The 27382-nt window shown below is 45.9% G+C and overlaps 1 protein-coding gene and 1 non-coding gene across 2 annotated transcripts; one reads left to right on the forward strand and one right to left on the reverse strand.

Moving 5' to 3' along the window:
• Positions 1-15075: 15075 nt before the first annotated feature.
• On the forward strand, positions 15076-15167 carry LOC124650680. The gene has a single exon (XR_006987109.1). It is a non-coding gene; the product is annotated as a small nucleolar RNA SNORD96 family (small nucleolar RNA).
• Positions 15168-22207: 7040 nt separating this feature from the next.
• Positions 22208-27137, reverse strand: LOC124646745 (deoxyribodipyrimidine photo-lyase-like). Its single transcript, XM_047186818.1, has 10 exons — positions 26792-27137; positions 26526-26683; positions 26233-26429; positions 25905-26145; positions 25604-25761; positions 25458-25494; positions 25295-25353; positions 24711-24792; positions 22782-22853; positions 22208-22695 (listed from the first exon to the last, which is right to left on the reverse strand). The coding sequence occupies exons 1-10, from the start codon at positions 27135-27137 to the stop codon at positions 22522-22524; spliced, it is 1524 nt and encodes a 507-aa protein (XP_047042774.1). The 3' UTR covers positions 22208-22521.
• Positions 27138-27382: the final 245 nt, after the last annotated feature.

A 27382-nucleotide genomic window follows, 5' to 3' on the forward strand; every position in this document is an offset into this window, starting at 1 on the left:
GACCCTACTTTTGTAAGAACCTGATTTTTTTCATTTTTTATGTTCTTATGACCTTTTCAATAATGCGTATAGAAAATTCACATGGACTCCCTAGTTTCGACGGGAAACCAGTGGGTAGATGTCGCGGGGCCCATGGAATAGAGTTTCACATGAAATCGCGAGAGCAGGGTTGGGAAACCCACCCATCTTGCATGGTGCCCTAATGTGGATATATATGGATCCTAGCATACACATCGATTAATAATTAATATGTTGTTCCCTCCCACATTCGCCCAACACTGATGATAGCACTAACAAACGAATATATAGAGATGAATCCCACCAATCGTTGGTTGCTACCGCAAGAAAACAGTCAGAAGAGCGACAACTCTCCTTCCCTCTCCACAACCCCCAACCTCATACTACAAGCTTGCGCTTTAATTGTAGCGTAACATTTTTTGTGACACGAGGAAATATTCGTAGTAGATCAACGGAAAGACATGGAATCTTTATGTAGACAGGCATCTGGAAATTAGGGCACATATAACATCCCTTATATAAATAAAAGGATAATGACCTGAAACAATCAGAGGCTCGCATATCCTCCAACCTCCGGTTCACTCATACGCGTGTTTCGATAGCCCACCTTATCTCTTTCTTTGGCCTCTCCTTTTACTATCTTCAAGGTGTGAACATGACACCTCTACCGCTATCCCGTCGTCACGTGGTTGCACCACCACCACGTTGGTGACCCACCCTCGCACCTCGCCGGCTAACAACATCCTTACCGCCCCTGCTCCTCCTCCCTCGACTGCCCCTGCGATGGTCCCTCTACACCGCCTCATCCCCTACATTCTGAATTATCGCCACCCCCGCGCCTCCCCCGCGCCTGCACCTGCACCTGCATCGTGCGCCTCTGTGTTGGTTCCACGGGCGTCGCCTCGTCCCCCAAACACAGACTCACGTGTAGTCGGACTTTGCTACGCCGTGCATGGATCATGCGACAACTCCGGTTCCCACTCGCTTCTGCATGTAACCACCATACCGGACCTTCGATTCCTCGTCATCACAAGGCTCATGCATGCACCTCCCCCAAAATCCAGATGGACGGCGACACTACTCATCGAGGCGCCCCCGCCGCCGCAGTGCTTCGTCCCCCACTCCGGCGTGGCCATGGCCACAAAGGATGCAATGTTGCTTCTAAGTTAGGCAACATGTGGTGCGATAGCAGTTTGACGTTGCTGCGAACGGAGGCAGTCAATGCTATAAGGGTCGGGCGGCGATGCTACTAGTGGCGTACGATGGAGCTTCCACAAGCCACGACGATGCTGTGAGTGGCATCGAGCAGTGCTTCCTAGGACGTCGGGTGCCGCAACCATCGGCTTGGGCTGATGTTGCGGCATGCGACAACAATGCTACCACCGGCGAGGGATGGTGCTACAAGGAGGAACCAACAGTGGTGGAGGGACATTGCTGGAGATCTCGTAAATTTGTTTTCCGATACTACAATAGAATAAATGGTTTGCTACGATTGCTATGTTTTTTTGCTATGAGGTTCCAGACGAGGCCGGGTTTGGTACAATAGTACATACTTTTCGCAACAAGGTCTCAAGTGAGGTCTCCTGTGAGCCTCCACGAAGTCTCCGACAAACTCCGTGTCAACGAGTCTTTTCTTTTGGTTTTAGGTGAACACTTTTTGGCTTCAATGAAGCAAAAGCGGTTAATTAAAGTGGAATTTGTGGCAAAACTGGACATAGAAGTTGATCTAATTGGTAAGAGTGGTTAGATCCAATGGCGGGAGACTTGGAGGCTAGGAGGTTTTGATCGTTTGGACGATTGTCAGCACGGTCAAGATTGCAGGGAAAAGCTCTCCTCCGCTACACCTTCAAAAACAAAACAAAAAAAGTTAGAACAACACTTATTAATTTTATTTTGTACGGTGTAATGTCATGAGCCGAATATATAGTTAGCCATGCATATTTGTCCAAGGTGAATTAGCCATTTTCTTTGCCACCGACATGCCACAAAAGTGAAGGCTCAATAAAATATTCTCCACGAATGATAAACGCTCATCAACCTCAATAAAATGCACTTTGTATGTCAATCACGTCCTAGTAGCTACTACCTCCGGACCGATTTAATCGACGCGGGAGCTAGTACGTACCACGCGGGAGCTAGGTGTGAGAGTGCGTCGATTAAATCAGTCGTGAGTCGTGAGGTAATAGCTCTCACGCAGGACGTACGCCATGGTTTGATCTTATATGAAAAGAAAGAAAGGAAATCCACGTGAGTTACTATATATCTCCTCTGTCAAGCAAGGCAAATCAGTTAAAGCAAATGCAAAGCTGTTGCCGCAATCTCCTCAACTCCTTGTCCCGGAAACCCAGCGGCGGCATGCATGGAGAAAGTCTCCGATGTGATCCCTCCCTCTCCATCCGATGGCTGCCGGCTGACCTCGCGCTCGTCACGCGGATTGTGTCTCAATCCATGGTCTCTCCGTGTTCGCCGCTCACCCCCCTTCCCGCGCTCGCTCCCTATAAATTCTCTACGAGGATTGTCGTGCTCATCATCCTCTAATGTCTTCTCATCCTTCATCCCCAAACTCCTCTTCCTCAGCCAATATTATGTCGATCTTACCAGTTCATAAATCCCATCTAATCCATGGCGCATGGTGCCGCCGAGACGTACCGGCGCGCATGGGTTGGACATATATCGTCGCTGCATGGCCGGCATGGTGATCGGACGGCCATGCCGGCGGCCATGACGCATGGTCCGGAGATGCTCGTCTCCGGCGGACATGACGCATGGTGAGGAGACATCTCGATCTCCTTAAGAAGTCGCTTTCCTTGATCTAACTCAGCACAATTCCGATTGAGTAATAAAACGTTGTACTTGTGGTTGTGGTGCAGTGATGGGAGATATGGCGCTAGCTGCTGGAGGTGGAATCGCCGATGCATGGATGTGCCAGTAAGATCTCTTGTCTTGCCAAGCAACATGCGTCCGATGTCTTTGCCTTCTTATTGATTCCAATCCCTGCATTCATCATCTCCCAAAATTTCTGTATTAACAATCAATCATGTCTGTTTCTCCCTCATACCTCTTTAGTTTCTACAACTTACTTGATTGGACTTTGAAGTTCTGCTAAGTAGCAGATGAGATTTGCATTGAGGCATCAGTAAATAAATAGGAATAATTGGAAAATTGTATAACTAGCAGAAAACTGAACCTTGATCTCTGAATTTTCAATCTCTGAAACCTGCTGGTTGTCTCTCTTTTGTAAATGTATAAAGTAGTTCTCCGCAAAAAAAAATGTATAAAGTAGTTATTAGTACATGTTCACTTTTGCACTTATGTCTCTTACGATCAGAATCTGTGTCTCCATCAATTTAAAAGCTCATCATATATAGTCATGCTATGGACTAGTTTTTTTTTTAACCCTGCAACCCTGTAACCAGCTAGGTGAGATGTACAGCAAACTGAACAAGACTTTGATATCTGAACTTTATCTCATCACTGCTTTGTATCTTCCATGCACGTTGCCAGCGAGGCATGTCGGCGTGTTTGTACAATCGGCCGCGGTACATAGCTGGATCTGTTCTTGGAAGTCGGAAGTACATATCTGGAGGCTACCTGTTCAAGACACATGATCTTCGAGGTGATACCATAGTTTTATGGATGCTTGTGTACGGACGGGCGGCGGTGGCAACAGTGAGTGCTAGCATCTTAAACTCATTTCTTCTTGATCTAACTTCAGTACAATTGTAGTAGTGCTAGCCACTCAGATATGTTTTGCCTTTGGTAACTAAAGCCTGGTGTTGCAGCTGATGTAGGTAAAGTGGTGCCGATAGTTCGTGTACTAGTCTTTGCAGTTTGCATCAGTGGGAGATTTAGTGCTGCTGGAGATTCGTCCTCACCACCAACCACTTGCAGGTTTGTGTACTGGTAATGCACTATTATTCTTTCCAATCCCAAGGCTAATCTTGTAAAAAATTCTTATTAGTTATTATGTTTTCTTAGAGAGAGATCCGGTCTCTGATATTTCTTTTATGTCCTATAATTGGGTTTCCCTCTCTTATTTTTTCGGTTAACTAGATTGAATCTTGAGGTCTAGGTACGATAGGAGATGAGATGCCATCACTATCCTAAATTGAGCCTCATGAGGCATGCATGCATCAATAAATAAATAGGAATAAGATGAAAATTATCTCATATTTCAGAATAAATTTACTTGGTACAAAGTAGTAAGTAATTTTTTTGATCTCCATGTAAATTAGCAAGTACAAATTTAGATCTCATTGTGACATGGTCTTCCGGTACAAATGTTGTGCATGTGATTTATGATCCAGCTTTTATATGTACACAATTTCAGTTTTTTTCTCCATGTTAGCTCCATCAATTTTAAATATGACTGTAACTCTGGGTGAGATGTACGAGTAACTCGAACTTTTATCTGAACCTGGCTGTCCCAGACTCCCAATGCTGCTACCTTGGTAAAAAAACAATTCTTCGTGAAGAGTAGATTGTGAGCATGTTGGGCCAATGTCCACTGGAGATCCATCAGCCCACTCACGACCCTAACTTTTTTTTTTTTTGCGAATCAGGATTTCATTCATTCATCAGCATTTGCACAATCATGCTGGATGCAGTTAGCCAGGAAGGCCGGCACCTGGGAGACCCAGATACACTCCGGCATTGCACTAGACATGTTTTTTGCAGTTAAATGAGCTGCCATATTTGCCTTACGGCTTACAAAACGAAAATCAAAGGAGATAAATTCCTTGCTTAAAGCCTCAATATGATTTAGGATCGGCCAGATCGCAGCACGATTCTTTTTCCTGGTCTTCCAAAGCTCCACCAGAGTCATGCAATCAGATTCCAGGATAATCTTCATGTCGGTCCCTCCCGTGCAAAGTTTCACTCCTTCACGAGCAAGCTATAGCTTCAGCGAGTGAGAGCATCGGGAACGGACTCCAACCAGGAAGAAGCAGCCCGGAGGAAAACGCCATCAGCATTACGAACTACACACCCGTAAGCACCAACAAGATTGATAGCATCAAAGGCTGCATCGGTGTTAATCTTCGGAAAACCAGCAGGAGGCGGAATCCATCTCGCAGGCCTCTCGCCTTGTCTTGGCGCCCGGAGGAGGTTTTGTAAGCAGCAACAAGTCCGAGGCGGTGTCGAGAGCCCACTTGCGGGCCTTCCCAATATTGAGAGGGGTCTTGCCGTGGCGTCGATTGTTCCTAGCAGTCCGGATCGACCACATGCCGCAGAGGATGGCAGTCACCTCATTAGCTGGGCAGATTTCTTTGATCGGGATGTCACCGGCCCATGTCAAAGGATGCAGATTAGGCAGCTTAATGTGGCAAAGGTCCTTGAAAACCTCCCAGAATTGTCTCGCCAAAGTACACTCAGTAAGGGCATGAAAAATGGTCTCATCTTTTGCACCACACTCAAGACAGGTGCTATGAACCTCCATATGTCGATTATATAAGACCTCACGGACCGGAACAAAGCCATTTAGCACCCTCCACCAGAAGCACTTGATTTTAGGTGGGACAGTAAGTTTCCAGAGGATCTTCCAAATCGGATTCGCCTCGCCAAAAGAGGGACAGGAGAAATTACTTTCATACTGCGAGAGAGTTCTATCAGAGGAGGCAAGAATCCTATAAGCAGAGCGGACCGAGTATAGACCATTTTTCTCCTCACTCCAGGCCCAAGTGTCCTCATCCAAAAAACCCCTAGGAATACGCTTCACAGCCAGGGCATCAGGAAGGAGAAGGTTTGCATGCAGGGCATCATCATCCCATGCGCCTGACTCCACCTCAATGAGCTCCGCCACAGAGGAGGCAGTGGCACCTGGCTTCATACACATCGGCTTAAGATCGGGGACTCCAGGGATCCATCTATCCAACCAGATATTGGTGGAAGAGCCATTGCCAATCCTTTTGATGAGGCCCAGCTCAAGAGCAGACCTACCCCTAAGAATTGCCCTCCAAGTGTGAGAACAGTTCTTTTTCTTTCGAGCACGCATAAAATCTTCCCCATGGTAGTATTTGCCTTTCGGAACCCTAGCACATAAAGAGTCCGGGTTAGAGATCAGCCTCCAGCCCTGCTTGCCAAGCATCGCAGTGTTGAAGAGTTGGAGGTCACGGAAGCCCATGCCGCCATGGCATTTAGGTTGAGTCAAAGCGGGCCAATTTCTCCAGTGCATTCTCCTAGCCTGACTGTTTCCTCCCCACCAGAAAGAGGCTTCAGCCGCCGCAATTTTCTTGCAAGTGGTCTTAGAGAGGGCGAAGCAGCTCATCGCAAAGGAAGGGATGGCTTGGACAATAGATTTAATGAGAACTTCTCTGCCAGGGGCCCCAAGGTTCTTCTCACACCAGCCACCCATAAAATCTCTCACACGGGTCCAAATCTTCTCAAAAGGCCCAGTAATATTCCTACCCAAGGCCGTTGGCAAGCCCAGGTATTTTTCCTCTAGCGCCTCCTTATCAATTCCCAGGCTTTGCAACACCACATTGCGTGATGCCATGTCGCAGTTCTTGCTAAAGAAGACAGCAGACTTAGATTTGTTGACCAATTGACCGGAGCCAGCAAGATAAGTATCCAGAATCTCATGGATTCTGATGGCCCCCCTCTCAGTAGCTTGTGTGAAAATGATGCAATCGTCGGCGAATAGAAGGTGAGAAATCCAAGGTGAGTGCACAGCCACCCTAATCCCACGAGCTAGAAACATAGGCCCAGAGTACTTCAGAAGGCAGGAAAAACCCTCAGCGCACAGAAGGAATAAATATGGGGAAATGGGATCCCCTTGGCGAAGTCCCCTCGAGGGTAAGAAAGAGTCAGAGAGCCTCCCATTTAGTTTGACCCTGAAAGACACAGAGATCACACATTTCATGATTAGTGAAATAAACGGTCGGGCAAAGCCCAGTTTGACCATGATCTCCTCCAGGTAGGTCCATTCGATGCGGTCATAGGCCTTAGCCATATCAAGTTTGATAGCACAGTCAGGGGATTTCCCCTTCTTCCTCTTCAGGTAATGAATGCACTCATAGGCAGTTAAGATGTTGTCAGAGATAAGCCTCCCTGGCACAAAGGCGCTCTGCTCCTCAGCAATGATCTCATCCAACACAGAACGAAGCCGATTCGCAATAGCTTTGGAGCAAATTTTGTACAACACATTGCACAGGGCAATGGGGCGAAACTGAGTGAAATCTTGGGGATGCTTGATCTTAGGAATAAGCACAAGGATGGTGCTGTTAAGGTCTCCAGGCATCTCACCACCATTCAGGAAGTCCAGCACAGCTTCACACACAGTATCCTTGATCACGGCCCAGTGCCTCTGGAAAAAACCGGCGGTGAATCCATCCGGCCCCGGGGATTTGTTAGGTTTCATCATAAACAGAGCCGTTTCAACCTCACCAGGGTCAAACGGTCTGCACAGGAAGTTATTCATCTCATTGCTCACTTTTCCAGGAACGAATTGAAGGATGGCATTCAGGTTACAAACATCCTGAGCTTTGAAAAGATTCTTGTAGAAGCTTTTCGCCTGGGATTTCAGCACATCTTGATCACTGCAGGTCGAGCCATCCTTCAAGGTCAGAGAATGGATCCAATTCTGCCTCGCCCTCGCTCTACACTTAGCGTGAAAATAGCCGGTATTCCTATCACCAGCAGCCAACCATTGGATCCGAGAACGTTGGCGAAGCATAACCTCTTCCCTAGCCAGAAGCTCAGAAATGCGCCCAAGGAGGGCCTGTTCTTCCTCGAAGGGCCCGAGCGCCAATTGCGTCCGCGGACGGCCTCAAGTTGGAACCGAAGTTTCTTCGAGGTTGTTTCTAACAGAGCCAAACACCTCTTTATCCCATAACTGCAGGGAGCTTTGCATATTCCTGAGGCTGGTTTGCACCCCTCTCAACCCCGGGCCGCACTTAGCCCAAGCGTTGTTGACCTGCTCCACATAAGAGGGGTCCCTATGCCACATATTCTCATACCGAAAAGGCTTCAAAACTTTGTTTGGACGTTGTCTGGGCCGGCCAGCAACCTCGACCAACAGGGCACAGTGATCAGATTCAGAAGTTTGTAGGTGCTTAACATGTGTGGCCCCAAAACGTCGGAGGAAGCGGTCATCACCAAAGACACGATCAAGCCTTGCTTTCACATTGTCCCGTCCAACCTGTTTGTTGTCCCAGGTGTAGGGCAGCCCGGAGTACCCCAGATCAGTGAAGTCGCAGTACTCCACCGCTTCCCTAAAACCTGCCATTTGCCAGTCCTCACGCTCATGTCGCCCAAAATGCTCATAATGGGCCAGGACCTCGTTGAAGCCACCCATGCAGAGCCATGGCATATCTGAGACACTCCGAAGGAAATGCATCAAATACCAAGAATCTTTTCTGTTTTCACGGCGAGGTTCGCCATAGAACCCTGTGAAGCGCCACTCGCCTCCTCCAAGGTTATCATTACTAACAAGGACATCGATGTGAGATTTATTTTTGGACTTCAGTCTCACCACGTTGCCTGATCTCCACAACAGTACAAGGCCACCACTCTGGCCTTCACTGTCAACACCAAGCGCATTCTCAAAACCCAGTCTCCATTTCAGACACTCAGCTCGTTCTGCTGTCATCTTTGTTTCAGACAGAAAAAGCACTTCCGGACGGTGTCGCTCCGCGAGGACGCGGAGCTCATGAACTGCCTCGGGCTGCCCGCAGCCCCGGCAGTTCAGGCCTAAGATCATCATTGACCTGGGTGGGGCTGCACCACATTGGCAGCCACCACCGAAGAAGAGGTGAAGGAGAAGGCCTCCATCCTTTGTTTTTTGATACCTTCTGAGCTTGAAACACCACCAAGGCCAGCAAGCGATCCATCAGCCCCACCATGATCAACCAGAGGTCCCGTAATGGACAGGACCTGGGGAGTGTTGGCCTTCTCCAGAGCCTGCACTTTCGCGCTAACAGTACCAGACAGAGACTTGGCCGTTGTTGCTGTCTTTGTTGTCTTCCTCTTTCGGCCAGAGCCAGTGAGAGTCTTGTCTTTGCCGGGGAAGAGGGATCGGGCAACAGTCAGACAGACATGGGCCTCTTGCCCACTTCCCTTATCCTTCATCGGGCTAGTTACTTCTTGTTCAACTTTGTTTTCAGCAGAAAGTCCCATAGAGTGAGCTCGGGAGTCACTCCTCGTCGAAGAGCCACTCCAGTCAGAAGAAGCGGCAGCTTGACCAAAGGATTGTACCCTTCTTCTGTGTTCATCCGGCACCCTTAAGTTCCTGTCAAAAGGCAGTTTCCCCATAGCATCCCTGTCTACAGGGTTCTTGCACTCAAGTTCACCGTGGCCAATGAGACCACAACTGAAGCAGTAGAACGGCAGCTTCTCATATTGGAGATTAAATCTTTCATCATGACCATCCCTCCTGACAATTACCCAGCGGCGCAGAGGTTGGTCGACCGGGATAGCAACACGGGCCCTCAAGAAAGTGCCAGAGGCTTCCCCAAACTCGTCAACGTCCACAGAACATTGCTTATCAATTAGCTTGGCAATCTTTAGACCCTTCTTGTCATTCATCCAACCGAAAGGCAAGTCCATAATTCTTGTCCAGATTGACATAGTGTCAAAACGAACATCCGAGGGCCGGAGCAATGCGTCCAGTTCCTGCAGGAGAACAGCATGTCTTCCAACCATCCATGGTGTTCCCGCCAGCGCCCAGTCTCTATCGACCCTGTTTGCAAAATCTGCCACAAACACATTGTCACCTCCTGGTTTGATGCGGAGACCCCTGGGATTGCCCCAAGCAGGTTTCATGGCAGCACGGATCGACTGGATATGCACCACATTTGGTGAGAGAACCTTTCCGACCAGCGACCATTTCTCCGGCGTAGAGCCGCCGTCATCCTCGTCATCACTCATCTCCACAACATCAGTCACGTCGGCAAGCAGATTGAGGCGCCCCATCATGGAGTCCACCCCTTCCGCTGCCTTCTCCACCTCCTCACCGAGCTTTCCCTTCATCTTCTCCCCGCTTCCCGACATCCCTGACCACTTGACCTCCAGAATCAGAATGCAGGCGGGGGGAACTGCCCGGAACAGACCAGCCCAGCCAAAACAGGTACACAGGATAGCACTCCGCCGCTAGTCAAGACTGGCGAGGAAAAGGGTTGCAAACTCACCAGAATCCAGCGAGGCAAAGTAGATCAAGGCAGCGCCGCCGGCGGTGAGGAAATCACCACGGGGGAAGGGAGCAGACCGTCCACGAGCTAGGAGAGGCAGTCCATGGAGCGGCCCTGAGACGGGGCGTCCGCCCACCGGAGTGGGGAGCGGCCGGAGGCTGTGGTGGCTGGGGATCTGGGCGGCGGCGGCGGTGGCGGAAAAAAAACTCACGACATGCCGAATATATAGTTAGCCATGCATATTTGTCCAAGGTGAATTAGCCATTTTCTTTGCCACCGACATGCCACAAAAGTGAAGGCTCAATAAAATATTCTCCACGAATGATAAACGCTCATCAACCTCAATAAAATGCACTTTGTATGTCAATCACGTCCTAGTAGCTACTACCTCCGGACCGATTTAATCGACGCGGGAGCTAGTACGTACCACGCGGGAGCTAGGTGTGAGAGTGCGTCGATTAAATCAGTCGTGAGTCGTGAGGTAATAGCTCTCACGCAGGACGTACGCCATGGTTTGATCTTATATGAAAAGAAAGAAAGGAAATCCACGTGAGTTACTATATATCTCCTCTGTCAAGCAAGGCAAATCAGTTAAAGCAAATGCAAAGCTGTTGCCGCAATCTCCTCAACTCCTTGTCCCGGAAACCCAGCGGCGGCATGCATGGAGAAAGTCTCCGATGTGATCCCTCCCTCTCCATCCGATGGCTGCCGGCTGACCTCGCGCTCGTCACGCGGATTGTGTCTCAATCCATGGTCTCTCCGTGTTCGCCGCTCACCCCCCTTCCCGCGCTCGCTCCCTATAAATTCTCTACGAGGATTGTCGTGCTCATCATCCTCTAATGTCTTCTCATCCTTCATCCCCAAACTCCTCTTCCTCAGCCAATATTATGTCGATCTTACCAGTTCATAAATCCCATCTAATCCATGGCGCATGGTGCCGGCGAGACGTACTGGCGCGCGTGGGTTGGACATATATCGTCGCTGCATGGCCGGCATGGTGATCGGACGGCCATGCCGGCGGCCATGACGCATGGTCCGGAGATGCTCGTCTCCGGCGGACATGACGCATGGTGAGGAGACATCACGATCTCCTTAAGAAGTCGCTTTCCTTGATCTAACTCAGCACAATTCCGATTGAGTAATAAAACGTTGTACTTGTGGTTGTGGTGCAGTGATGGGAGATATGGCGCTAGCTGCTGGAGGTGGAATCGCCGATGCATGGATGTGCCAGTAAGATCTCTTGTCTTGCCAAGCAACATGCGTCTGATGTCTTTGCCTTCTTATTGATTCCAATCCCTGCATTCATCATCTCCCAAAATTTCTGTATTAACAATCAATCATGTCTGTTTCTCCCTCATACCTCTTTAGTTTCTACAACTTACTTGATTGGACTTTGAAGTTCTGCTAAGTAGCAGATGAGATTTGCATTGAGGCATCAGTAAATAAATAGGAATAATTGGAAAATTGTATAACTAGCAGAAAACTGAACCTTGATCTCTGAATTTTCAATCTCTGAAACCTGCTGGTTGTCTCTCTTTTGTAAATGTATAAAGTAGTTCTCCGCAAAAAAAATGTATAAAGTAGTTATTAGTACATGTTCACTTTTGCACTTATGTCTCTTACGATCAGAATCTGTGTCTCCATCAATTTAAAAGCTCATCATATATAGTCATGCTATGGACTAGTTTTTTTTTAACCCTGCAACCCTGTAACCAGCTAGGTGAGATGTACAGCAAACTGAACAAGACTTTGATATCTGAACTTTATCTCATCACTGCTTTGTATCTTCCATGCACGTTGCCAGCGAGGCATGTCGGCGTGTTTGTACAATCGGCCGCGGTACATAGCTGGATCTGTTCTTGGAAGTCGGAAGTACATATCTGGAGGCTACCTGTTCAAGACACATGATCTTCGAGGTGATACCATAGTTTTATGGATGCTTGTGTACGGACGGGCGGCGGTGGCAACAGTGAGTGCTAGCATCTCAAACTCATTTCTTCTTGATCTAACTTCAGTACAATTGTAGTAGTGCTAGCCACTCAGATATGTTTTGCCTTTGGTAACTAAAGCCTGGTGTTGCAGCTGATGTAGGTAAAGTGGTGCCGATAGTTCGTGTACTAGTCTTTGCAGTTTGCATCAGTGGGAGATTTAGTGCTGCTGGAGATTCGTCCTCACCACCAACCACTTGCAGGTTTGTGTACTGGTAATGCACTATTATTCTTTCCAATCCCAAGGCTAATCTTGTAAAAAATTCTTATTAGTTATTATGTTTTCTTAGAGAGAGATCCGGTCTCTGATATTTCTTTTATGTCCTATAATTGGGTTTCCCTCTCTTATTTTTTCGGTTAACTAGATTGAATCTTGAGGTCTAGGTACGATAGGAGATGAGATGCCATCACTATCCTAAATTGAGCCTCATGAGGCATGCATGCATCAATAAATAAATAGGAATAAGATGAAAATTATCTCATATTTCAGAATAAATTTACTTGGTACAGTAGTAAGTAATTTTTTTGATCTCCATGTAAATTAGCAGTACAAATTTAGATCTCATTGTGACATGGTCTTCCGGTACAAATGTTGTGCATGTGATTTATGATCCAGCTTTTATATGTACACAATTTCAGTTTTTTTCTCCATGTTAGCTCCATCAATTTTAAATATGACTGTAACCTGGGTGAGATGTACAGGTAACTGAACTTTTATCTGAACCTGGCTGTCCCAGACTCCCAATGCTGCTACCTTGGTAAAAAAACAATTCTTCGTGAAGAGTAGATTGTGAGCATGTTGGGCCAATGTCCACTGGAGATCCATCAGCCCACTCACGACCCTAACTTGCTGCTGCCGCCTCTAACTCCAATCCTCAGGCAACACTTCTGCCGCAGCTTCTCACCTCGCCGGCCGCCATATCCTCCGCGGCCGCCTAGTCTCGTCAATCTCCGACACTTCCTCCCCTCCGCCCGAACCATCTACCATGTGCCCCCAGTTTGTACCCCACTCTCACCCCTGCCCAGGAGCAATGGCGTCACGGCCGACTTCTTCGCCGGCGCGCGAGTGCTGCCTAACTCGCCTGGACGCGCCGCGCGCATCGCCGGTGTGGTTCGGTCCACGCCGGCGAGGGTAGTTTAGGCCACCAGGACGCGCTGGCAGCGGCAACGCGAGCCACGGAGGGCCATCGTCTGTGCCCTGCGAGGAGCATCTCCTCAGAGGACGGGACAGTGTTCTTTTGTGGTATCTACCTGAGCTGCCAAGTCCGGCAGCCGCAGCTCACCAGCCTCTTCGGGTGATTATGTTCGACCGTCGGCGTCTTTGCGGTTCAGGAGGTCGTCGGAATCTGCATCTCAAGGTACTGGCTGTAGCTAGGCAAGCTCGAATGGATTGATGTTTCAATGAATATGGTGCTTTGTTTATCAGCGTTAGGTGTACTGTGTTTAATTTTGGATGAACAAATCTGTCTAGCAGTTGCACCTTAATTTGACAGACGGAAAGATGTTTTATGTTTTGTAATTAAAATTAGCCTGAGATTCCTTGAAATATGTGCGTGAAAAATAAAATGATGCATGAATATTTGTGTGTTCATGGATATAGGCCATCATCTCCTTGTTCTACAATGCACCGGTTGGGGTATGTATGCACCGAGTTATCTATCATGCTATTATGCTTATAACTGGAAGTGTTTAAATTGATCCAGCTCGATGTACAGTTTCAGAGATCTTAATTTGATATGCTGACTTTTGTGAGCGATTCTGGTGTTTGATGAATTAAGCTAGTAGATGTATACATTTGAAATGTAGCATGTGTAGAACCTTGTACAAATCATCTGATGCTGACTCTATTATTGTCTATCAACTGAGATTGTGCTAATATTGTAACTGATATAATTCTCCGTCCATGCTGGCTTTTGGTGAATTTTTAAGTCATTTGCTCCATTTCCTTTTAGGTGGTGTATTTGCCTTTATAAGTTGCATGTATGTAAATCATTTCAGCTAATCAACTTCAGTTTTTTCATAAAGTAGTAAGACTACTTTGATGCGAAAATACTATAGTTATTCATTTGTGAACGTTTGATAGTTGACAGAGGAATGCTGATACCTTGTCCACCATAGATTTGTAGTTAGCTAATTCAACACATATTTTCCATTCAAGGTATCTGATTTCATTTAAATTCCTAGATAAATTGGATGAAAAATGTATCATTTTGACTATTTAGCTGTGTTCGTAAGCTGAAGTATTTACTGATTGCATCTCCATTTCATTTCATGCAGGAGTACAAAGAAATGTCCTAGAAAAAAAATTGAGCACTTGGCGAAGCGCATGAAGAGGCCTGATCAGTTGACCATTTTAGTTCAAGGAATCCCACAACTGCATAGATCATGGAACTTATTGGTGTCATGGTGACCACTACTCGAAGTACTATCTTCGGAGGAGGGATGGTGATGTTGTGTGGTAGCATGTTGCATGTCGGCGAGGGGGTGCTGGCCACCAGGACTCTTCAGCGCCAATGCGAGCCACAAAGGTAGATGCAAGGAGGCCTGGTGGATGTCTCCTCCTCGAACCCATTGGACCAAGGTGATCCCTGGCCCTTGTCCTGTGTTCCTCTCACTAGCGCGAGTCTTCGTTTAAATCTGTGAAAGCGGCGTGTTCTTCGTGCAGGTGATGTTGTGGTGTGTTCTTCCATTGCACCAGGGGTCCTTGGTTCAATCGTGGTTCTGTTTTGTATTAGCTCTGGACCCAACAAATGGGCTGCTATGGCAGCTTGAATCATAGCCTAAATTTCCATGTTTGTTTTTATCAGAGATTGGCAAGCTGACAACTTACTCACTTTGTTGTCTTTCATCGTGGTACATTAATTGGTTATTAGTAGTCATTTCTGAGAGACTTCACTTTTGTATCAGTTTCTCATGACCTACCATTTCTTCACTTTTTTCATTCTTGTCCAGTGATGAAAAACTTACTACTCATACCATCTTTCGGGGTTGATCGGTCGATATGTGGCCATGTTGTTATTCTGCAATTCTAATGCCAAATTGAACAACTTTTAATGATCCACAACTAGTGAGGGTTTCATCATTTGACTATGTTCCGGGTTACTCTTATTTAGTGTTACTCCCATTACTTTATTATTGTCTTGCTAATGCATTCACTGTTTCTTCTAGACAGTGTTTTGTTTGGACAAAGATGAAAATCATTAACAAAACACACCATCTTTCGCGACTCATTTGTGCCTTTCGTGTGCCATACTGTCAAATTTGTTGTTCGTATGTCTAAAGTATTTTTTTTGTTTTAGAGTTCAATGTTGAAATTCCATTTCAGTGTAGTTGTTCATGATTGTACAGTGGTGAAAAACTTCTATTCATTCTTTTGGGACACTGCAGACACATGAAGTTGATTGATGTGGCTTATATGTTCTCTAATATTTTCTTCTTGGTTTGTATACCATTTTAGTCTTTATGTCATGGTTCCAGACATTGGTACGTTGATCAGTAAAATTATTTGTAAAATCATTGGTACGTTGACAAAAAACATTGCCTGTATTCCAACGGTAAAAAGACATTTATCACATATTTGTGCATCTTCAAAATGTTGCTGGCATTAATCACTACATTATGACTAATTTCATGTTGCAAGTTTGCTAAGCTACTAGATTGTGACCAGCTCTGCTATTATCGTGAGATGCAGATCAGAGTAGGACATGTCTTTTGCCTTGTTTGTTGTGGCTGCTATTTAATTAAAAAAATTGTCTATCAGTATTAATTTCTTTGTGTCTTGTGGTCGGTTGGCATGTGTTTACATGAATAGACATGACATGATAATCTATATGAAAAAAATACCATTACCATCTTTCCGGAGCTGGCTGCTTTATCATCACCAAGGTCACCAATGCGCAATTTAGCTCCAGCTGAAGCATGCGTGTATTCGTGCTACTGTTGCACCGTCTTTGATATTTGAATGCCGTTGTTGATGTAGTACCAGCCTCACTGTGCTCGTCGGTTGTGCTACTGGGTGCACGCTAAAGAAGTCCCATCTGGACCGAAACACGTAAGCACCACACCGGCTTCCATGAGCTACAACTAATGTAAGTCATCGACTCCTCAATCTAATCTTCAGTTCGATGTTTCCACTCTTATTACTGGAATAGCTTGGTTGAACTGGAAATTGTGAAACTCATATGTTTGTAGATGCTAGTTTCTGGGGCCTGACAGGTCCTTGTCATCTTGCATGCAGCTGACCCTCATAGAAACCTGAAGGCCCTTGGGTTAGACTATTCCCTGCTTCCACTCGCTGATGTGAGATGGCAACGAGTTCAGAGCACTGCAACCGTGTCAGATCTGGCATCTTCTTCGTTTCCATCGTTTAGGCGAGCTTTTGCTTCTTCCCTTCTCTCATGTGAATTTCAATGTATTCATTCAGATATTTTTCCCCTTTCTTGTCATTGATTAACTGATTCAAAATATATATGTGATAAACCCGCAAACAATCATGATCTGTGATCATCTAATGTTGTCGATGTGCCAGGTTGGTTTAGTTTCCTTGGCTTTTTTTAGCAAGTTTTCATTGTACTCTTTGACCATTTGTCTCTTCATTTGTTATGTTTATCAAAAACTGTTTTCTTTCATGGTAAAGGTTGTCTAGGCTCTTCGCTTTGTCCCTGTTAGACTAAATTATTTGTATTTTCTTGATCAAGAGACTTAATAACATGTGGAGCTAAGTTATAAATGGCAGCAATTTATCTATTCTTCCCCTGCTCTCCAAGACTCTGTTTTTGAAAGAATGCTCTCCAGGACTCTAATGTAGTTGTTGCATGTTAATTTAGTTTATTGCTCTAAGTTGCGCACTATCTGTGTGTCATTTTTTCTGCAATCATGAATGCACGGATCTTTATGAAATAGATGGTGCATTCACCTTTTTCATTACGATTCATTTAAGATTAATATCGGACTATGCTATGTACATTGCTAAAAGGACATGCTCTCTTATACTTGCCGCCTAGGATGGTTCTTGGTACGTAGGATGTACTGTGAACCGTTTGTGTTGTGTATAGCAGTATGCTACTTATTTATGCAGTGACCCCTGCAGTGTTTTTTCAGCACTAATTACGAATCTGAGGCACCCATATTCTTAAACATCTTATTATTCATTGTTTTACGTCCCCCAGGAACAGGTTTTCTTTATGTGGATGATATCACCAACTGTACATGATGGAAGAGTTTGTGCCACTTTTAGTGTGACTGTCTGGTGCTGTTTTGCGGATGCATTTCAAGCGCAATGAGCATGCCGTGGACAGTTACTTGTATTCTGTAAGCAAGAGTAAGTTGTCTCATCTTTAAAATTAAATGTGCACGTCAATATTATGGATCTGAATGGCTTCTAACTCTGAATTGATCACTAAATGGAGAGTGGATCTTTGGTTCGGTTGATGCACGGCCTGCCAGTACATTACAACTGGGCATGTTTATTTTTCATGTTTGCTCCAGGAATTGGATTTGTACTCTTCGCTTTGCAGTATCGAATTTTTCTGATACAAACGCACATCATTCACAATAACACGTTCAGTTGTAATAAGGTCAGTCTAGCATTACTAGTGCATTTTGCTTTTGCATAATTGCCAGAATGTTTGGATATATATTTTTGTACAAATGTGTATATATGCCCTGCTCTTTCAGAATGTCATGCTTAAAAATCTTCATCACATGTGTGATAGGATGCTGCTAAAGCATGTGCGTCCTTGGTGACATCTTGAAGAGTGGAGCAAGAAATTGAACTAAGAATCATTCAAGGATAGCAACAAAATGAGCCTCAATTACCGGTGCGTGGCACTAGCACGATCATCTGGCGAGCTGGTATTGAGATGCACACAGTGAGAAGCTCACAACCGCTGCACCCTGGTGGGATGAGCAATGGTTGATCACTTTGATGTTTCGCCCGAAGGCACCTGGAACTAGATGTTGTTTTTACTAGTTAAATGTTAAGGTTAATATGTTTGTTCAGTGTTCTGTATCTCTAATCTGTAGGTTTGCAATCTATGGAACTTTTTTCACCGGATGGGTTGCTCTGCGGTAGTAGTAGAACAAGGAGTGAACAGCTGTGTTACTCATTGGTAGCTGATGTGTGTGTAAGGAACCTAGGTGTGTATTTCACAGTTTGAGAAATGAGAATCTAACTGACCCAGATTCAAGAAAACAACATTTGGTGTTATGTGTTTATGTCCAATCATTGGCTTGTCCTAGATTCCGATTGACGATGTCAATTGCAATACTAGGAATTTGCTTTAGAGATCTTGCTAGATTGCTGAAGCTGCAATCTCTTTCTGAAAATTAGCTTCAGTTTTGCTATACATATATTGTACTAGCACATACCAATCTAATCGAATGAGTATATCTTGTGTTCACTTCGTATATATTTTTAGTTAACCAAATGTAACTTGGAGCTCATAGAATTCCCTAGCATTCCATCGAAACTATGGTGGCGGTGATCTCAATATTTTCTCATTCTGCTTAGACGGCTTGCTAGGGCATCTGGAAGCAATGTTTATTATCATACGATTATTCTAACAGTTCTGAGTTTATTCACTAAGACTTTATATATATGCTTGCTTTCATTTATATTTAATTACCAAGGAGTGGGCAGGGAAGACCTAGGGTCTCAAACCTTGCTTGTAACATGACCTTTCTTCCATGTGTGCTTTCTCTAGGAGACCAATCATATATATATAAGCTCTTAGTGTGTTTAACATGACCTTTCTTTGATTTATATTTCTCTAAGAGACCAGTCATAAATGATATTGGAAAATTCATCCAAATTGTACTCCCTTTCGATCCATAATAAGTGTCGACAATTTATTATAATAAATTGTCGACACTTATTATGGATCGGCTGGGGTAGTATTTGATATGATGGTTCGTTCATGTTAATCTGTAGGCAAATCCTTGAGGAATAGTTTTGTTGAAGCTGAAATCATTTAACCATCTGTAGGCAAATCCTTGAGGAATAGTTTTGTTGAAGCTGAAATCATTTAACCAATCCATAATTTGCTCTGGTGCTGATCCAAGGTAATAGAGGAAGTCCATCACCAATTGACTCGCCTTCCAATAATTAGCCGGGATTTCATCACAATATTAAGCGGGACATTAATCTCCTTCCCCAATAAATATGGGACTCTTTTGATTGAACTGAAATACATATTGCAAACGTGTGGGCAACTTAGCTGGACCACGCCTCCATCTCTGGCGGCGTTTGGTATGACGGCAAAGGTGTATTAGCTGGATCGAATTATTAATGACGCTGTGCAGGCCGATCAATGATAAATGATGTTGCCCGCGCGTGTCAGCCAGCTCGCGCGCCCGCGGCGGAAAGGGCGAGTGGCAGCTCCAATGCGCGGACGGAGAAACAATTGGGAGGCATGCCTGACGGCGGCACGGCCAACCCGTGGACGCCGCACTCCACAACCCTGTTGGCGGGCATGTCCACGCTGAAGAGGTGCTCCTCCAGGAAGAAGTAGGCCACGTCTGGATTCATGGGGTGGAGGAGCGCGAACGTGGGGTTCTTCTCGGGCAGCCCGGCGGCCTCGTAGCTCTCGTCAGCCCAGATCGCCTGGAAGCTCACCTTGTACTCCAGCGCCCACTTCTTGGTCTCCGGGTCATTCAGCGTCCACATGCTGACCGTCATGGGAGCACCGTCGTCGACGTCGCGGCCGCGGGAGCTCCACTCCACGCACCGGAGCTTGCCAGCGCTCACCTGCACGAAGCGGCGGTAGGCGGCGTTTGGCCTGCCTCACGATTTCCGCGCGCGGCACGATGATAATCAATGGCCTTCCTTCCTGTGATGGATTCTTGGCCGCGGTAGGATTTCGTTGGGGTCAGCTGCTGGCGTTTTTCGTTCGGGTCCGTTGACCAAGCCCCGCCCGCTGCCCGGTTGACCCGACCGCGTGGCCCCACGCGCTAGCGCCTCGCTCGCCTGATCCCGCTCCCGTGCGTGCGCTGGGCCGCTGCAACCGCCTCCCATCGAGCCATCGAGGCGCAGGTTCCCGAGTCGTTCGCTTCGCTTCTCCGCGCGCGCGGAAGGAAATCCATCCAGGAAACCAAGTGCGCACGCAGCGAGCGACAGGTACAGACTTGCTCTGCACTGCATGGCGTCAAACAACAGCTTGTAGCAAAGGGGCGTCCCAACGGTGAATCAGCTGGTGGCAGCGGAAGACCCTGTCGCCTACTTTTATGCATACGTCCGATCCGCAAGGTCGTCGCGCGTACGCGGAGCTTCTGCAGGTCTCGGCTAGCTCGCTGTTGCGGAGATCTTCCTCTCTGGAGTTTGCTTGCAGGATCCGCCGGAGACCCGACGGGAGGCTGTCTGCTGCACGATGATCCATGGACCGTCCTTGAAGAACGAAAGGTTTCTGTGAATAGTCCCGACCCAACTCCCTCGTTAGAGTATCTCGACGCTTCTTGTGAGTATTTCTGTCTTGAGCACATTCTCTTTTGTTTACTCCATGCATGGTATGTGGCTAATCGATGAGTTATGCATGACTGTGCATGTATCGTGTCCGCAGGTTCCACTGGATTCTGCTAGTAATTCAATTTCACGACTCCACAGTTCTTGTCCACGACTCTCTGAATATGGATTCAAAGCTTTAGGCCAACATGAGAAAAATGATGCAGAAGTAATTATTTTCATTCATTTGCGCTCTATATCGATCGGCCTATTTCGTTCATTTCCTAATATCAAGTAACTAATAACTCTCTTGTTCATTTAATTTTCTTTGCCTCGTAGGGTTTGGAGACGGTTCGTAGATGAAAAGGTCGGTGAATTCAAAAAAGAGCTACAATTTAAAAGGTCAATGGTTGTGAATGGTGGGGATATTCAGCCAGCGGGGACCAATTTATGTGGATACTATGTCTGTGAGATGATCCGGAGATACACCTCTGAGCGGGTTCCGTGTGATAACAATGAGAAGAGGAATAACCTCCGGAAGATGCTTAGTCCAGAAGCTCGCTTCCGACCACTTCAAGAGGAACTAGCTGGATGGTTCGGGAGGGAAGTCGTCGATCCTAAAGGAGAACACTATGTAGAGGACGTAGAACTTCATATGCATTAAATTATGTATGGAAACTTGTTCAAAATTGTATATGGTCATCCGATGATATTGAATATATATTGTATATTCCTCTTGAATTCTTTTTGGTTCTAATTTCAAATTTGTTTGAAATTGTACATTCATATGCATGTATGTAGTACCGTAGAATATGTGAAACTCCTTCAAATTTAAAATAAAACACAAAAGAAATAAAACAATACAAATTAAAAAGAAACATGTTTAGGGGGGGCTAAAACCCTAAACCTGCGGCGGCCTTTAGTCGCGGTTGGCCAGGAGAACCGCGACTAAAGGTGCTCCGCCCCGACGGAGTGCTGGCGGCCACGTGGATGTGCCTTTAGTCGCGGTTCGTAAGAAACCGCGACTAAAGGGGGACCTTTAGTCGCGCTTAATTGGTCGCGGTTGCGCAACCGCGACTAATGGCAGTTGCGAACCGCGACCAAAGGCCGTTTTTCTACCAGTGAAGTAGGTACCGAAATGCCTCACCATTGTCGTGGCCACGTGGGACGATGATGAGCAATTGAGCACCAACCCATCACCGTGGATGCGCCACGAACCACCGGCATCCCACCACGGCCATCCTCCTCGACGCCGTCGCTCGCGGCACCGCCAGTGGTCTGCACCATATGGTGGCCCAAGCTGGTTGTGACCAACGCATTGGAAATTCACTGTTTGGTTTGCTGGGTGCCACTCCGTCAGGGCGATATAACCACAGACATAACCACGTATAGAATGTGACACTTGCTTTTTTTATTAACTAGTGACACTTACAGTTGTAAGAATGAATGTGATGTACACTGCATGAATGAAAACCTATGGTATTTGCAGTATTATTCGTGTACTTGTGGCATTTGGTTTCAGCAACTTAACAGGAAGATAACACATGTAGTTTCAGCTGACCAGAGCACATTTTTCAGCAACCTCACAGTTAACATGAACGACATCAATGTGGTTTCAGCAACTTAAAATTGCCAACAGCTAAAGGTGAAACTCGTTTGCTCATTTGGTAATATACCAGATTGCCAGTGTTAGATTCATGCACACCAGTCAAATCAGTGTGTTCACTTCAACTGAATTCAGCCAGTCTTAACAAATGCCAATTTTACCGATAGATATCACAAGAATGTCAATGGCTGTAAAATGGTGTGAAGCTTAAAACCTGTATACTTTTCTAGCTAACGCAATTATTTAATTTAAGAAAATGCCTAGAATAAAAGGGCATAACAGTCATTCCTACTATAGACAAGGTTTGAAATATATACCAAACTACTGTTAGTAGCTGGACTAGTCCTTCTAAGACTTTGCATACTTGACTACTGAATTCAGAGATTCATCCAGCTTCCTTTTCTTAGATTGAGTAACCAATCTTTTGACATAAGAAATGTAAGCATCGGCGTCGAATTTTCTCTTGCAGCCAGCGTAATTCATGTAACGTATCTTTCCAAATATCGGGCGTTCCTTCCAACCCTGAGGAAATAGTGTGGTTGTAAAACTACTCAGATTCTGAAGAGCATTCATAAGGGTTTCAACCAAAATAAGGGGATCACACAAACCTGATCATGGAGGCCACATATAGACCACATACAACCAACGTAGCCACTAGGGTCCCTGCCATCTATGTGATACTGCAACAGATTGACTCAGCAGATTTAGTTTACCGTTCAAAAAAAGATTTAGTTTGAAAACATACTGCAATAGATTGCAGCCATTGCTGGTTTGGTGGTTGTCTGTTGTAAAGACAGTGTAGCAGTTGTTTGTTGGTGTACTCCGTGGTTGTGCTTGTAAATCATATTTTATGTCAATGCAATGATACACAAAGATTTTGTTCTTTCTATAAACTGATCAATCAACTGAAGTACTTGAAAGTGAACAGCTACAATATGAACTAGGAAAGATAAAATGGTGGGTATGGCAATTTAGATAGTCTTGAGCTATGCCCATATGATCTTTTACCTCAATTGCAGTAGACACCTTATCCAACTTCTCATACAAGAACCAACCGAGCAAAAGTTACTCTTGATTATATTCTTAAACAATGAAACAGTAGGCGGTGCACTAGATCACCAACTATGTTCTCAGGCTTGAGCCACCATGTTATCCAAAAGGCATATGCTTTGAAATGGTGTGTGCTATTTTCAGAAGATTCCTTGCACGAATTTGTTCAGCTTCGAATTGTACTATATATACTCTGTTTTGATGGCATTTAGCTCGTCAACACCACCGAATACTTATTTTGTCCTGCACATATTTATGATTTACGAGTATTTCTGCTGCTTATGCCGGGGAGGATAAAATAAAACTACAACCATGAACATCATGGAGTGAACCTTCTTTGTAAATGGTGTTTATTCTCATTAGTTCCTACTGGTTCCAACCACCCAATTATAAAATCGTCAAATGATTTTTCTTTTAGCCGCAACTGGCAAATAGATGTCCAAATTGTGTCTAATAATGTGGTACTTGGCAGGCATCCATATATTCCATACCTGCTGTTTCTCAGTTTAGACCAAAATGGAAGGAGATTTGGTGTGCAACACAAGTATTATTTCTAAGACGTTGACTGGCGCAAATAATTTTCAGATTGTGTGAAAAGAGAAGGTAAAACCCACCTTTACTTGATCACAGTTTGAATCAGGTATCCGACAGCAACTAGTACATTAAATTTCCGAGCTGAACAGATAAGCATGCGTGGAGATTTTAAGCTGGAAGTTGCTCTGTTTGCTCCATTAATAGTGTACTACAGTACTAAGTCTAATTGTATTTGTATCCACATGGGTTAGTATCCTACTGGTGTCCAATATAAATTAAATAGGAAGTACTCAAGAGTTTTTGCAAAGGAATCACGTGGACTACGCACATGTGTACCTGTTGGTAGTTTCTTTTTCCTGACAGCCCAAGATTAGTTTCAGAGAATAGAAAACCAGAAAATCGCCATGACTGAAGGTGGACGAATGTTGCGTGTGCACTAGTTGAGAATTGAATTGGTTTGTGTTTAGGGGCTGGATTGTCAAGGTGTTACCCGTGGCTGCTGGGTTTTGCTTGTTGTTTAGCCGGAGCTTGCATCTTCTTATTCCTGTCCAGGCACTTGGTCTATCCACTGTGCATGATGGTAATTGCCATCGTGCAATATCAGGCAGCATCAACTTCACCAGTTACACCGCCATATCAACATAACTTCTGTTATCTCATAAATATTACTAATTTTTTCATCAAATATAGGCTCTTGCAACAAATGGTTAGAAGGTATTTTCATGAGATCTGTACTCTAGGATCTTAACACTAAACTTTGGTAGATTTGCAACAGCTTTGGCTTGTGCATAATTAAGCTAGCTACCCAGGTAGGGCCGCCATAAGCTGTGGTGAGGATAAGCCTTTGTTTCATGTGTTTGATGAATTCAAGTTATTTAACAGCACCAATAGTATAACGAAAGAAAATGCAAACTAATACAACTCTGAAGTGTTGTCAAACAACACAAAATTACCTTGTCATTCAAATATATTGCTATGGAAAGTGCTTCTTCAGGTCCACTGGTCCATTCTAGAATTTTTTTGGCCCAATACATTCTGCAGAAAATTGCCGTATCAGGGCAGAGAAATATACTTTACAAAGAACATAACTGCAAAAGTAAGTAAGGATTTGGAAAAAATCATGTGGCTCCAAAGTGAAACGGGAACATATATGCAAGCAACGTAACACGATTCAAAATGTTACATTTTTCATTAATACCCAGTTACAAAATATAGTTATGACCTGAATATTAAGAATATGAGCGTAGAAAATGGTTTGCTAATTCAAGAATATGTCTGCGTGTTGGAAGTAGACGAACTGATGGTCCTAAAGTAAGAACTAAATCATACAGATTTGCTAGCTATTTGGTCTATTTTGCAAGAACTATATGGGGTAAAGGATTATAGGGCATTAATCAGTTATCTGTCCTTTTAGCAACAACAATAATAAATTCAGGCAATTCAGAACATCCCAAATGAAATCAAAATGATGGAAGATCCAATAAATTTGTAAACACTATGATATCTAAAGCAGGCAACTCGGCATAATTGATTATACCGCATGAATCCGTGCATCTTTCCATGGTGGACCATCTCCAACTGTGATGCATTCCAGAGCTGATGAAGATTCCAATAAGAAAATAATGTAATTCGATTAGGAGGTGAGGTATGAATGATGTAAGTATCTGCAGCAGAGTACAATGCACTTTTTTAAAACATACATGATCAGCTGTTTTTGCACTCTCAAGCTGCTCCCTCCTGCAAGCCAAAGTAATTTCTAGTTAGCAAGTAACAACAGAAAGAGCCTTACACTGACAAGCAGATAAATATACATATAAGGTGCAAATTCGAATATAAAGTATCTCACGTGTAAATATGTTCTCTTTTGTCAGAAGCATGATCCTGCAGTGTCTTCCTAGCCCAGTCCCAAGCACCAGCTAGCGTATCATAGTGAGGCTGGTAATAGCAGAAGTTGTCAGCTAGCTCCCTCCTTATTATCAGCTCCTCCAAGAAAGCATCAACTGACTGTTTCCAAACAATTGACATATCAACTTCAGCACTGACATTTAGATTTGCAGTTCGGTAGATAAAATAAGAAAAAGATTCTGCAATATAATAATATGTTATTTTTTGCATAAGATCTCAAATCAGAAAGTAATCAATGGCACCTTGGGACTAAGATGGCGGCGCTTCTTTGCCTCAATAGCACATCGCTGTGCTGAAATTTGCCCAAAATGCAGGTATGGCGAGAGGCCGGACAATGCCTTTGGCTTTGTGGGATAATTACGGTCTGTATCATAGCTCTTGACCCTCTTCACTAGGAACCCATCCTTGCCACCCAGAAGTGCCTCCATTGCTGCCGCCTCGCCCGGCTCACACCAGTCAATCTCCGGCACGTCCTCTGCCTCCCTGCAGCAGCAGCAGCAGCAGCGGCGGCGGCAAATTCTTCACTGCGCATCACATATTAAGTAAATTCACCGCAAAAAATCTGCGGACCTGCAAACCGTGTCGATGAGCACGTCCCAATCAATGTCCTCTGGCTGCTCCCTGTCCCATGGCACCACCTCTGGCAATTCGGGGAACTCCACCAGGTACTCGTCCAACACCTTGTTCATCTTACCTCGGAAGGTCCTGGCCGAGTACTCGAGCTTCGGGGATGCCGCCCACACCGGCACGATGTTGTGCGCGTCCACCTGTGTGCCAATGCCACAAAGCCCTCATGTCGAAATCCCGTGAAAAGGACTGCAAGTTTCCTGTGATTGCGGTGTGCATTGCAGTACTGAAGTTACCTGGTAAACGGTGAGACCAGCAGCAGCAGCAGCATCGTGGCGCAGGTCGCTGACCACCGCATCCAGCGCCTGGCGAACCGGCCGAAGCGGCGAGAAGTCGGCGACGAGCGCGGACGCCCCGAGCCGCCGCAGCAGCGCCGGTATCTCCGCGGGCCCGCCTGACAGCGACACGTAATATGCAGTTACAGCACATTTCGAATCGGTTTCCGGTGAGGAAAAACAAACGCGGTGCCGGAGGAAGAAACAAGAAAGAAGCGCGCGCGTACCGGTGAGGAAGAAGAAGGGGAGGCGGCGGTCGGCGGCGTGGGCGGCGAGGCGGCGGAGGCCGCGGAGGAGGAAGCCGAGCTGGCGGCGGCGCGCGGAGAGGAGGAAGGGCTTGGGGAAGAGCGGGAAGGCGACGGCGAGCGGCGCGGCGGACGCGGCGGCGAGGGTCGCCGCGTGGAGGAGGGCCCAGTTGTCGGCGAGGCGCTGGTCCCGCAGCATCCAGTACAGCACCGGGCCGGGCCTCGCGCCGGCAGCGGGTTGATCGCCCTGGCCCGGGAGGAGCACCCGCACGCGGTTCGGGTGGACCGGCGCCGGGCTTATGGTCGCGGTGGTCGGCGCCGGCGCCATCGCGCGGTGGAAGACGGGGAGAGGGAGAGCGGGGTTGATCTCCAACTTGCGTGTGTGGCCTGTTTTGGGTGCGCTCGGTGTAGGAAGGCTGGAGGGTGGTTAGAGTGCAAGGCGGTTTGGTATTTGGGGTCTGTGGTGTATGGACTGGGTTCTCGGAGGGTGATGACGAGGGGGCGTGAGTTATGGCGAGGAAACTGCCACGTCGAAGGACACCACGGGAAAGGGTATGCTTTGCCCTTGGGCAG

The sequence above is a fragment of the Lolium rigidum genome, chromosome 4 (genome assembly GCF_022539505.1).
Source record: "Lolium rigidum isolate FL_2022 chromosome 4, APGP_CSIRO_Lrig_0.1, whole genome shotgun sequence".
In the NCBI taxonomy this organism is placed as follows: Eukaryota; Viridiplantae; Streptophyta; class Magnoliopsida; order Poales; family Poaceae; genus Lolium; species Lolium rigidum.

What these genes read in the sequence shown, in the direction of transcription:
- LOC124646745 (XM_047186818.1), bottom strand. Translation starts at nt 27,137, where the DNA reads ATGGCGCCGGCGCCGACCACCGCGACCATAAGCCCGGCGCCGGTCCAC. An exon ending in CTGGTCTCACCGTTTACCAG is followed by an intron (nt 26,430 to 26,525) that starts GTAACTTCAGTA and finishes ATTGGCACACAG; the next exon opens with GTGGACGCGCACAACATCGT. An exon ending in AAGATGCACGGATTCATGCG is followed by an intron (nt 24,793 to 25,294) that starts GTATAATCAATT and finishes AATTTTCTGCAG; the next exon opens with AATGTATTGGGCCAAAAAAA.